General features: G+C 41.2%; 1 protein-coding gene across 1 annotated transcript in view; it reads left to right on the top strand.

Moving 5' to 3' along the window:
- Positions 1-13981, top strand: part of caskin1 (CASK interacting protein 1) — a 54198-nt gene that overhangs the window by 29400 nt on the left and 10817 nt on the right. Inside the window, exons 3-13 of the mRNA XM_068749863.1 lie at positions 804-901; positions 1055-1200; positions 1772-1867; positions 1970-2100; positions 3139-3247; positions 4576-4684; positions 4931-5025; positions 5626-5743; positions 9162-9407; positions 13160-13264; positions 13952-13981. The exon at positions 13952-13981 is cut by the window's right edge and continues 89 nt beyond it. Of these exons, the coding sequence (XP_068605964.1) occupies positions 804-901; positions 1055-1200; positions 1772-1867; positions 1970-2100; positions 3139-3247; positions 4576-4684; positions 4931-5025; positions 5626-5743; positions 9162-9407; positions 13160-13264; positions 13952-13981 (1283 nt within the window). The remainder of the gene's footprint in view (positions 1-803; positions 902-1054; positions 1201-1771; positions 1868-1969; positions 2101-3138; positions 3248-4575; positions 4685-4930; positions 5026-5625; positions 5744-9161; positions 9408-13159; positions 13265-13951) is intronic.

Below are 13981 nucleotides of genomic sequence, written 5' to 3'. Positions count from 1 at the left end.
CTCACACACTGTTCTCTATTTTTTTCATGAAGCATGCATTTTATTTATTTAAATCAAACTTTCTGTCAGATATGCATTTAAAGAGACTCGCAGTTAACAGGGATAAAATATTGTGTGCATTCGATCCCGACTGAATTAACCACAATCGAGGAGATTATACAACACTTAACTTGTGGTATAGTTTAAAAGTAAGCTAATCATCTCGTCTGTATTGTTAAATATATTTATGACATTTATTGATCTCACTGCATGTGTAAAATGCATTTTACATATGCTTGGAACAGCAGCTATCATCATTGCACTGAGGAGGTGAATTTCTGTCTGCATAGAAAATACATCTTAGAATGAAGAAAATGCTTCAACAATGATTAGAGCTCATTTGATGTCAGGTTTTATTTCTTCACAAGGTTCCTCGATCGTAACAGGCCTGAAGAAAACTTTGACAAACACTCGATTGACCGGCTGCCTTAGTTTCATGGGTCATCACTTTAAAGCGGGACGCCGCATCAAGCTGTCTGGCAGGGTTGCCAGGAGACACTGCTGATGTTTGTGAAGAACGTCACACACAGACACGCAAACACAACAACAAAGGCATTAATCATCCGTTACATAATATGCCTTTCTCTTGTGCGTCTATTTTATCCTCCACCACACCATTAGATGTTTATAATCTCCTGCCATTAAATCTATTTGTCGTGCTGGCCTCTGCGTTTGTGGTCATGTGGTATTAATACCTCCAGAGGTGCGTGGACGGAGCCATAAAAATGAATGACGACTATGACATGACGTCTGCACCTGTACAGGTTTTCTCCACTGCACCATGCAGCACTCAATGGGAATCTGGAGCTCATCACTCTGCTGCTGGAGTCACAGGCTGCTGTTGACATCAGAGACCACAAAGGTAAGAGGAAAAGCACACAAATACACAGGAGCAGCAAAATAAAATGCATACAGAGGGAAAGGGAACTCTGCTGTGTCAGTCCAGCTCATAAATACTGTCTGCTCAATAATGTCATATATATATATATAATATGTTGTGTTTTTGTGTGTCCAGGTATGCGGCCGCTGCATTACGCAGCCTGGCAGGGGAAGGCGGAGCCTATGAAGATGCTGCTAAAATCTGGTTCATCTGTGAATGGTCAATCAGATGAAGGGCAGATTCCTCTCCACCTGGCAGCTCAGCATGGTCACTATGATGTGGTGAGTGGTTGCAGTTCTTCTAGGGATCAGAGATCGATTGTGCACGAACAACGAACGTTTCACACAACAGAGCAATCTGTGATCTGCTATCATAGTTTGTAATGAAGGATTCCTGCAGAATGGGTCACATCAGTGCTGAAATGATGTTTCACCCGTGACTGGCTCCTTTACTCCTGTACCTTCGGCCCAAGGCAGATGGGACAAGGCACTCGTTGAGTGGAGAAATAGAGATGATGGAATGTGAATAAACAGATATAGATTGGAGGTGACGCCAGCAGTTTAGGCCCATGACAACATATTGGCTACTGGATATACAGTATATAGGCTTTATTTAATACTCTTGAATTCTAGTGGGGCAGTAGGGCACAATGAACAATAACAGGGCCTGGCTGTTAGGGCTTTATAAGTAAGATGAAAGGTTTTAAATTCTATTGGGACCCAATGCAGAGATGTTAGCACAAGGGAAATGTGATCTTTTATTCTGGTTCCTGTTAAAACATGAGCTACTGCATTCTGGTTTCAGACTAATGCCCCCCCCCCACCCCCCCTCACATGCTTTATGTGTTTCCAGTCAGAGATGCTGCTGCAGCACCAGTCCAACCCGTGCATTGTGGATAATGCAGGGAAGACCCCTCTGGATTTGGCTTGTGAGTTTGGCAGAGTGGGGGTAAGAACCTTTCGATTTAGTGTGCAATGAAAAAGAGCAGAAACCAAAGGCAGCCTATAGTAATGTTCATATGCTCTTTGCTGCGTGTGTGTGTGTGTGCAGGTGGTTCAGTTGTTGTTGTCCAGCAACATGTGTGCTGCTTTGCTGGAACCCAAAAAGGGAGACACCAGCGACCCCAACGGAACGTCTCCTCTACACCTGGCCGCCAAGAACGGACACATAGACATCATCAGGTACTCAAAACAACAATCCAACAAACAGGCGAACATCAGCACCATATGTAGCCGGCTACATGTGGTGCTCAAGATCAGCACTGGACAGCTCCATATGTAGTCGGCTACATATGGAGCTGTCCAGTGCTGATCCTGAAAGTGACGTCTTTTCCGCGGCATTGACTCGGGGAATGTTCTTTATCTTGCCCACTTCGGTTGGTTTTTTTGGTTTCTGCATGTCCATGACAAGACAAGGTGGTGGCTTTTTGGTTTTGCTTTGATTTTGTATCGATTATCTTTGTTCCTGCATGATGATTGCATTTGAATGGAGCTTTTCCACATTATTAGATGTGTTAATTTATTCCCATCACAAACTTTGGTTCATACATTTTTCTCATTTCACAGTATAGCTTTATCTCTAACAATTTTTAAGTTACAACCTTTTGAAAAAGTGATATCAAGAAAAGGGCGGAGCCATGTTTTGTTTATAACGGAAGTCGCTATGGCTTCTTCTTCTACTAGTTCCGGTATATTTGGTAAAAATTGCGTATGTCAAAATAATTTATTCCGATCAAAAGTGTGATGCATGAATATGCAAGTCCTAATAGGATCAATATTTTCAGGGTCCATGAACACATTGGATTAAATACCTTTTTTCCATGTAAACGCACCTATTGTTTCTGGTCATTTGATTGGCTCGAGTACAGTAACGGAATTAATACTCTAAATCAGGGACAATATGTATTTTTTCACTTTGCTTTTCTAATTCCGGTTCACTACCTTGCATGGTTTTGCATGTGAATAATACTTTTATGTTTTTCTCATTTCATCCCTCTTTCAATCTCTCTTCTCTTTTCACCCTTCTATATCTACACCTGTGATTCCCTGACGCCTCTGTTGATTTTCTCGCCTTCTCACCTCCCTGCTCACCATTTTGTTATTCATCTCACTGTTTCTCCTTTCCATTCTCTCCTTCATCATCTCTCACTACAAACTACATCTCCAGCATCCTCCTGGTACTGACCTTTCCTACTGTCTGCCCTCTGCTCCTGCTTCCAGACTACTAATCCAGGCAGGTATCGACATCAACAGACAGACCAAAGCCGGCACTGCCCTGCACGAAGCGGCCCTCTGTGGAAAGACCGAGGCAGTGAGACTCCTGCTGGACGTAAGCGGAACTTCACTGGAGAGTTGAAATTGTGTTCGTTTTAAAGGACAGTTGCACACCAATTCTGATTCTCCAGTATTAGAGGAACAACACCTGCACCCCAGCTCTTACCCATCATCAGCTGAGATAGGCTTCAGTGTAACCCATGATCCGGATTCGGATAAGCAGCTAAAGGCGAGATGAATACGATCATATTGTCCCCAACAAGATGAATTAATTAATTAGTTATACAGAAAACACATTTAATAACCTTATAAGATGTTTTAATCAATAAAATGCCTAACAATCAAAATAAATTGTTTGCTCAGAGTCTCTCGGCGTTTCAGATGGCTGTTAGCTGTTCAGCCAGTCTCTTTTAAACGGAATTTAATTTGAGTAATTTAAAGGTTGATCAAATATCCTTACAAGTTTGACATTTTCTCTTTGTGTATATGACATAAAATTGGGATAGTTGATAAAATTGGAATTACCGGTATGTATAAAATAAAATAAAAAGTCCATCACTGTGGTCTGGCAGAAACCTTTGTGATGTAGTCAGTACTTTACGTTTTAAGTACATTAATGATGAAAATTTCAGTGAAATAACAGTAATCTGTCTTTTTAATAACTGGAAATAAGTTTTCCACTAGTGAAATGGGATCTTGGAGATATTTGGGCATTGAATGAAAATGGCTGCAGGCAAGCCATCCAGCTGGGTGAAAGACGGCACACTGACGACAGTCCGTTTCCTGCCACTGTTTGCCATGACTCACAAATCAAAATATTATGTTTTTTTTGCCTTCTAATATTTATTTTTTTGCTAAGCTACCAGTGTAATGACTCCTACTAGTGTTGCTTGAGGAGTATGCAAATAATTCTAAGGCTTGTTTATTAATGAAGGTAAAAAAATATATTGCATTTCAAAGTAATATCAACAAGACAGTTATGAAAACTTGTGCTGTCTGCTAAGCAATACAAGGATGAAGCAAATGACCCATTTTTGCTTCACATTAAAGTCCCACGTGGGTTATGAGGAGAAGAGAGGCAATATATTTTAATGACTGTGTTCTTCCAGCATGAGAAGCTAATTTTCTCATTTTAAACCTTGAATCTTAAAGGTTGCGAGTCTTTGCCTTGAAGCATCTTTGGTCTGAATTGATCTCTGTTCTTTGACCTACATTTGATTCATCAGGTCTGAAAGTGATGTTGCCCTTCAGGGTTCTGCTTTCCCACTTGAAATACGAGAGGAGGGTGGAATGAGAAATCATGAGTTGTTTTCCATGAACATGGAAGATGAAAAAAAATCGAATCAAGACTCATACAAACTGTTCTTCTTCTCTCCTCTATAGAGTGGCATCAATGCCACCGTGAGAAACACCTACAGCCAGACTGCCCTGGACATCGTCTACCAGTTCACCGCAACACAAGCCAGTAGGGAGATCAAACAACTGCTGAGGGGTAGGAGAATAATGGATGGATGGATGAATGGATGGAGGAGAAGAATTTTACAGACATATTTCAGCATCTTTGAAAATCAATCAATCAATCAAGTGACAATTCACTTTTGAAAATTGAGTGTATAGGATTCAATTTTAAAGGTGCTTCATTAATGGACCTATTGCATTTCACATAGCACAGACGCAATCTATAATAATGTGTATTGTAATTTAGAGGGTTATTGATTGTGTCTTTGTTTTGTCTCAGATGCGTCTGTAGCTCTTCAGGTTCGGGCACTGAAGGATTACTGCAACAACTACGACCTCACCAGCCTCAACGTCAAGGCAGGAGACGTCATCACGGTAACCCGTCACCGAACACACTGATATCTTCTGACATCAAAGCCGATTAATGATTTTAGACGAGGCGCTTTTTGAGGTTTCAGGCTTTCACGTTTTCTTCTGTTAGCTACTACCTCCGCCAAGCCATCTGTCTGTCTGTTTTTCTCTTAGCAACATAACTTGGTGAAATATTCAGGAAATGTTGGAAATGTTACCAGGAAGAGATGCGTATTATTGATCCAGAAGAGACCCTGGATTCTGGACACAGTCATGTAGGACTGTTCTGTGGTCTTTGTAAATGTTAATTTGCATTCATGGAGCCTGTGGCTGCCCCGACAGTCATCTGGAGCCCATGTTGTGCTGCAGTATCCTGCAGGGTCTGAATGAACATTGCTTCTTCACTGCTGTTTGCAAATGATAAAATAGTTTTTAGCATTTTCTAGATTAAGAAGAAGATTCTCACTTCAGTTCATGTTCTTTGACATGACATGTTCTCGATGTTAACCTATAGGTCTGGTTTAGAATGTAAAGTTACTGTAAAAGCACTGCACCACAAAATTTAACGTTTTAAACTATTTCAGAAATCATTAAAAAAGTAAAAACAATTGTGAAACTCAACAGGTTTTGGAGCAGCACCCTGATGGACGCTGGAAAGGCTGTATCCACGACAACCGAACAGGAAATGACCGAGTGGGCTATTTCCCTTCTACCATGGTGGAAGTCATCAGTAAGCGCACAGGTGTGTGTGCACTCATATTTGTCTGCATGTGAGTGTGTTGAAGTAACTATTCATGTTGATTGTCTGGAGAAAGTGTCACTCGATTCTCTCTGTATTACACATTTGGAGTAGAAACGCAGCAGAATACTTCTCATTTATCAGCTCATTAGTCCCAGACATTCCCCGGATTATACAGGTTAGAAAACAAACATCAGGACATTTCATTTCATTTCTCTTTCATATATCACAATGAAGGCCTGCAGCACGGTGTTACCAAACACCCACCTGCCATCCCTGCAGGGCTGCAGGTGTAGTCCATAATGTCTACAAACCATTGTATGGCATACCCAGAAATTCTTATCAGAAACACAAGTTAGAGTTCAGTGGTAATAAGAATAAATACATCAACATGCCTGATAAGCTGTTTTGGTTCTCCTTTATTTTTCTTGGAAATGAGGGAAAGATGCACCGATTTATTTCAATAATCTTTTCTCTCCCAGCGATAGATATGAAGGGTGATGTGACTCTCGGGGTCGCCTCTATGTTCAGACAGTACAGAACATTGCAACCTACTTGCACCCCTATGTTCAGACACCCCTGTATGGTATTTTGAATTTTTATAAACTAGAAAAATGTATCGCGCATGTTTTGCTCGAGATAAAGCTACAGGTATACTATTTTCTGTGCTTTATGTTTAATACTTGATTGTATTATCTTAGTATCTTTTGGTATTGTTGCAATTTCCTTTATGCCGCTTTTATTTTGAAGTGCTTCCTGCAAACAGAAGTTTGACGGATGCGTTAAAACGAGACATTACAATGTTTTTTCTTGTTTTTTTTCTACTTGTCCCAGCACCTGGCTAGAATTGAGAACAGGCTCTTACAGTGTCAAACTCATTTTCACCAAGGGCCACGTTAGCATTATGTTTGCCCTCCAAAGGCCAAATGTAAACCGTAACACTGTAAAAAATGTAACTAAATGTAATGTCATTTAATGTAAAATAAATGTAACTACTCCTTAACATGCTGTTAAATAACTTTATTTATTTATTTAACTCTTTAGCTGCCACAGTAATTACAATAAAATATTCAGTTTTGATATCACTTTTTTAAAAGGTTGTAACTTAATAATTGTTAGAGATAAAGCCATACTGTAAATGAGAAAAATCATAAGTATGAACAAAAGTTTGTGATGGGAATAAATTAACACATCTAATAATGTGGAAAAGTTCCATTCAAATGCAATCATCACGCAGGAACAAAGATAATCGATACAAAATCAAAGCAAAACCAAAAAGCCACCACCTTATCTTGTCATGGACATGCAGAAACCAAAAAAACCAACCAAAGTGGGAAAGATAAAGAACATTCCCCGAGTCAATGGAAAAGACGTCACTTTCAGGATCAGCACTGGACAGCTCCATATGTAGTCAGCTACATATGGAGCTGTCCAGTGCTGATCCTGAGCGCCATATGTAGCTGGCTACAGTAGCGGGCCTTGAGTTTGACACATGTGTCTTACGGTATTGCTGGAGATTCACAAGGAAGGAAATGTTCTCCACCATTCTGAAGGCTGAGCTTTATTAAAGGCTTCAGAGAACCAGTCATCTTCATCGATGTCTGGCCGGGGTTTAGCTACAGAAACTATTTGCGGAGAATGCGAATTGATAAAGAGTGTTGCACGGTCACCAGCTGTATTGTCTGAACATAGGGGTGTCTGAGTAATGTCGTTATCCTGTGACTCTCATTTCTACATAGACATTTTATATCAGCTAATGAACATCTAGCTCCCGCAGAGAACATTCACTTCCATTCCTTATCCTATAGTGCCATGATGCTGACATAGAGGCTCAGATTTTTGACTGTCTATTATTGTCTGTCTGTAGGATCTGTTTGTTCATCTGCCTGTCTCTTTGTTGAGATATGTCTGCTTGGTCCTAGTCTGGATATCTGTCTTTTATTGTCTATCCTCATCTCCTGCCATCACTTAATTCTCATTCTCCTCTCTCATTTTCTGGTCATCTCTTTCTTCGTTGGTCAGGTGAACGGACTCTCTAGTCTAGCCTATTTACGTCTACGTGTCCCACTCCAAGTCAAGGAAAATGCCTTTAAGGCATCTGCTCTTACAGATACATTGCAAATAACTTAGCTCAGATAGCTACACTCACAGTGTAGTTAAAACAACAGCTGTTTTAAAATTTTACCCACTGTTTCATCAAATTTTAATTACCGGTGTATTTATTTTCTGTCCATTCAGTCCTTTCTGTGCGTACCATACCATGATTTACTTCTTTATCGTTCAAGAGGGAAGCTAAATCATCCTTGTCCTTTCAAATCCCAACAAGGGCATCAAAATAGAAATGTTGTGTAAAATGATTTTCCTGCATCTATCTGTTATTTAGATTGACTTTAAAGATTACATATTATACTCTTTTTCCACAAGTGAATGCAGTTCCCAGACACTTATATAAAATATCTGTGACAGTATTTGCTCAAAATAGCAAACAGATGCTGGAGGACAGCGTCCCTCTTTTCTGTCTCAAACAGCTCTGTCAGAAAAGCCTCTGAAAACAAAAATGAAACTAAGTTCATTGCGTGCAGTCACCCGTTTTCAGACTGTGACTTCCAGAAGTGTTTCTGCACTTGATTAAAGAACTACACAAACTATGAGGGATTGACTGGATTGTTTATTAGTAGTGTAGAAACATGGGAAAAGTGAACATGAACATGAAATGTTTTTCATTATATGTCCCCTTTAAAGTTGTAGCAACCACCAGAATTAAAAAGCTTTGCTCAAGCACAAAAGGTAGTCTATAAAGTAAAAAAAAATAAAATCTGATGAATCATTGACTTGACAGAGGATAGAAATCATATTCTTGTTAGGTCATAAATTCTGTTACCTATTTAGGCTAGCTTGTAGTTTTTGTAAAGCGTTTGGGATTTATTGGGTTTCTTTGTGGCTAACAGACTTTTGGCTTTTCAGCAAATTCTTTATTTTCCAATGACAGCGGCAGACTTTATGATTTTGGATGAAGAAAGCTTGCTCACCACCAACATGTTGCACAGATCATCAGACTACGGAACACACTGATTGGATGTAATTAATTACAAATAATGCTTCAAAGTTTAAAAGCCCACCTTCGACTCAGGAGCCAACCAGCTTTCACAAACCGTCACCCCCCCCGCTCTGAATCCCATATTTCATTTCAAGGACGTTCGTCCTCTCCCTTTCTTTGTCCCGTCTGCATCTGCCATGTCCATCACAACCTTTGATTCCCTATTAAATTTTTTAACCTCAGCCTTTGTTTTTAATTTTTCTCCCCCCCCCCCTTTTTCTTGCCTGTAATTCTCTGTTTTGTTGTTTGTTTGTTTGTTTCGTGGCGGTGGTTCCCTGTTGGCTGGCTGTGTGCGTGTGTGTCGTCGCGGTGGGTCGTATCTAGGTTTGGCCAGCACAGTCATTTGCACTCAACAGTTTCAAAAGATACCGCTGGTTCCTCCGGCGACGGTTGCCCCTGCCAACGCGGTAGTCAACGGCAACGACACCACGTTCCATCAGATCCATATCCTGCCTCCACCGCCTCCTCCTCCACCACATTCCCATCAGCCACTGCTTCCACTTTTCACTTCCTTTGGCTATAACAAGTCGCCCGTGTCAACTCCACAGGGAGACACACCCACTGCCCCAGGTACACGCCCCCTCTTTCATTATTATTATTATTAATATTATTATTATTAAAGCTTCAAAAGATGCTTTCTGCTGGAATAAACTATTTCTGATTGGTCTTGTCAGATTCTAACATGTTAATGTTCTAAGAAGGCATCCAATGAAGTTTTCTGTTACGAATCATTATTTATGTGATTTCATGCAATTGTTTGATCATACTGTATGACGTTTGTTTTCTTGTTTCATCGCCATTACTGAGAGTCAGAGGCAGCTTTTAGACAGGAAAAAGGAAAATACATGTGTTTGTCTGTCATAACTTTGAATATGTGAGACTCTCAGAAACATTGTACAGTAATACCTGAACATGCGAGCATTCCGAGATACGAACCAGCCTGCAAGCAATATTTTGCATGAAGATACCAGCATAATATTAAGATAGGAGCATGCGAGCACACTTCCAAATGTTGGTGCTGGATCCAAGCACACTTCACTGGTAAGGAACACGTGATGGAGGATGGAGATGAAGCATGAAATTATCGAGAAAGATGACCGTGGTGTCTGCGTAACTGATTTGGCACGCCAGTACAAGCGGAGTGCATCGTCGATATGTACAATCCTCAAACAAAAGGATGCTATCAAGAACACAAAGCCTTCCAAAGGCAGAATTATTATGTCTAAGTTTATGTAAGTGAACATGTAAGGTACAATTACTGTATGAAGTGCCTGAGTGGGCAAGAGAAGCTTCCAGAAGACTGGAATACAACAGCGACAACAGCAGGTACTGCATGAGTAGGTCTGGAGTGGCAGAGAAGTATGTCAGAGTAGTTCAGGACATGTACGACAGCAGTGAAGTGTGCAGTAGGAGTAACAGGGGAGTTTAGTGTAGAGGTGGGATGCACCAGGGATCAGCTCTGAGCCCCTCTTTGTTTGCCATGAAGATGGATAGACTAACAAATGAGGTGAGACCGGAAGCTCCTTGGAACATGATGTTTGGAGATGACATTGTGATCTGCAGGGAGCAGGTAGAGTAGAATTTAGAGAAGTGGAATGGAATGCTTTGATTGTCATTGTCATCACAGTACAAGTACAGTGCAACAACGAAACAAGTACGATGAGTGAGGCAGTGAGCATCGGCTGCAGCAATTAAATTGTGCTGCCAACAACTCTCTTCTTCGAGAAGGTGCAGAAAGCATCAGGTACACAGGACAACACACACAGAAAGGAATGACACGCTGCACTGGGAACGCGCAGGGATTTTTTCAATGAGAAGCAAGGACCAGGCAAGTCTGGAGAATTGTCCTTCGGGGGAGGAGGGGGGAGCGCAGTAGGAAGATTTCTGAGAGCAGATGAGCCGTTGAGGGTTGTGTGTGTGTGTGTATATAGCAATTAAAAACATGTTTTTTTACATTGTTATTAGCATTGATTTGGGTATTTTGAGACGGTCGGAAGTTTTTTTCAGTTATTTTATATGGGAAAAATTGAATTGAGATACGAGCAAATCGAGTTACGAGCTCGGTCCAGGAGTGAATTATACTCGTATCTCAAGGAATTACTGTACTAAAAACCTATTCCACAGGTGTTTCATTTCCGTAAACCATCCAGAAGTAATTTACCACACCTCCATGCAGCCTTAAAAATACAAACAAATGACTGAAACCACCAAGACAATAAGACTCTTCAGGAGTCATTACCCTCTTGTACTGTTGTTGCATTGTTCGTTTGATGGTCCTGATCTCGCTCTCAGTACCGTCTTTACTGTCATCTGCCCGGGCAGTCCTCGGCTGTCTACTCGCTGTAAGTCAGCTGATCCTGTATGTAAGCTTTTTGAAACCGTCTCTGCCATGTAAACAAAGATGGCACTGCAGACTGATGGATGAAACTTTGTGAAATCAACATTTATTCTGATCGTGATGTTTCGTGCAGATTTGTTTATTCTCCAGCGAGGTGCTACAGTGAGCCACAAAAGCAGTTATGGATACTGCTGCAGAAAGGCATGCTAACACTGGATCAATGGATGAGAGGCACAGGTTCCTGCAGTGTGATGCTATAGCAATAACCCCCGAACCCCCCCCCCCCCCCCCCCCCCACACGCACACACACAATCTTAGCTCAGACCTGCGTTCACCTAAGTTGTTTTGTGTTTCAGTTAAACATCTTCCTTCCTTGGTCTTTGTAATTGTTTTCCCTTTTATTCCCTCATGGTTCTCTCCCTCTATCACATCACTGGACGAGATCCCTTCCTCTCAGATAACCCTGCTAGTCCCCGAAACACACAATCATCATCACACAACGTTCCCCTGAGCAGACTGTGTGAACAACTCTGTCTCTCTTCTGGCCTCTCCTGAGTGTTTGCTGATCCTTTTAACACCATCGCACTTTCGGACTGTGTATTTGTCAGTGTTTGCAGTAGTGATGAAGGGAGCAATGGAAATAAGTGTCATCGTATTTTTAATGCAAAGAAAATATCGCTGTAATGACACTTTAGTTGAAAGTGTTGCTTTGAAATTAATAAGTAATACTTTCTCCCTTGAAAAATAATTTCAGTTAGAATTTCAATCTCATTTAATGCTAATCTTTCTTGAAGTCTTCTTGAAACATCCTTTCCTACAAGGTTTTAAAAGTACATGCTGAATATATACAAGTTATAAAATGTCAAGCGTTGTGTAATACATGGTTATAAAATGGAGCCAGGATGTTTTTCAGGTAAGACATTCACTGACTAGCATGTGTGAACTCTACTCTGTCGACTGGAGCCTTCACTAACACATTTTGTTTCCCCTGGGATGATACATCTCTTGGGGCAAATTTTCTGTCACACAGTAAGTCCAAAAGTTCATGAGCAGCACCCAAACAAATACAAATAATATTTATGCCATATCTTATTTCTACTTGGGGTCTATACATTCTGCCTAAACGCTGATAACGCTGGTTGAAAGCAGCAGGTTTGTAACTTGATTGCAGTTTGTTTGAGGTCACTTGGGATGCAAAATGGCCACAAGAAGGAGCTGCAACACAAAGGCATTTCAGTGTGCGTGTTTTTCTCAGCACTGATGGCTTTAACATATAAACCATTTATAAACCCTCATTAAAATGGTTTTTGATGGTTTAACACTCTCCAAATGCACTACAGCAACCCCATCGTGACGAAGGCTTACATATCAAGCACATATGGATGTATTATATATGTATGTGTATGTACATTATGCATATATGTGTATATACACAGATATACATGTTATGGGTTTATTTCTGTACGATACATATATAGATGTTTTCATATATCTATATACATACATATATATATATATATATGCTGTATTTTTCTTTGTATGCGTGTGACCATGTGCTGTATGGGTGAATGAAGGAGTGGTGTGTGTGTGTGGGAATCTTATATATCCTTTAAAAAGAAACCTCCCTTGTCTGCCCTAATCCATCCCCTTCTCTCCTGCTGGCCCCTCGGCCACTTCTGTCTTTTAGTGCTGAGGCGTTTACAATTAATTTAATTTACCCCACTTAAGATGAGCCCCCAAAAAACTGAATGGCGAGCAAATATTGAGTTTAAATTTACCAGATGGGCACCTTATCCCAAACCGTTCTTGTTTGATGGCATTATTGCAAACAGCTGATAAATCAGTAAGCCTGAATAATTTTGCTTCCAGCTGTCAATTCTTGCTGGGTTAGGTTGTAATTTATAAACACAAAAGGCTCGAAATGCTCGCTCCCAAGGTCAGTTTACCGTCGATTAGCGGCTAACGGTGGTGTTCTGTGTTGAAGGTTGTCGCGGCTCAGAGGCAAGTCCTCACAGCTCTCCCACCCCATCCAGTGGGCCCCATGGAGGCTCCAACGAAGAGATCTGGGTACTGCGCAAGCCTGTGGCAGGTAACTAGGCCGCGCTGCGCTGAACCCTCAAACCTTACTCCATAAACTCTGACAGGGGTCAAACAGTATCGGACATCTTTTCAAATGGGGGGGGATTCTGTCTGCCAGTGATTTTCAAGAGTCCAAAGAGCAGACTTCATCCATTCATCCATTTCTTTGAGCTAAAAAGGATGTTTGAAGATATTCAGATACTCGTTGACCATCTTGTAACAGTCCACAATGTCCTGTTTATCCCTTCATCCAAAGCTGAGCTCGGTGCCCTCATGTGTAGGACTGCAGCCATCTGCATCGGTCTGCAGTCTGTGTCTTTGCAGCTGGATGTATGACGATGTTTTCATAGGAGAGAGAACAAGAACATCTAGGGGAAACATCTAGAGAGTGAGAGGGAGAGGAAGGAGTGTGTGTGAGAGAGAGGGTCGAAGCAAGTCCTGTGATTGTCCCTGGGTCAGCCTGTGTGTCTGTCCTGTCCATTTAAACACATGCTGCTCAGTGCATTTTCACATGCTGCTCAGTGCATTTCAAGGGAGAGTCACACAACCACTCGGAGCGTGTGTGTCACCGTGCGTCGCTGTATGCATCCATCTGTTTGTTGCATGTCTATGCACCGAATCTATGCATATAGTTTGGCAGTTGCATGCATGTGTGTGATTGCGTGTGTGTCCCCGTGTGTGTGTGTGTGTGTTGCAGGTGGAGACCGCAGCAGTGTTGGTAGTTCTG

This window comes from Brachionichthys hirsutus, chromosome 16 (assembly GCF_040956055.1).
Source record: "Brachionichthys hirsutus isolate HB-005 chromosome 16, CSIRO-AGI_Bhir_v1, whole genome shotgun sequence".
NCBI classification, from domain to species: Eukaryota; Metazoa; Chordata; class Actinopteri; order Lophiiformes; family Brachionichthyidae; genus Brachionichthys; species Brachionichthys hirsutus.
Note: the sequence above shows the minus strand (reverse complement) of the source record. Positions and strands in the feature narration are given on the sequence as shown.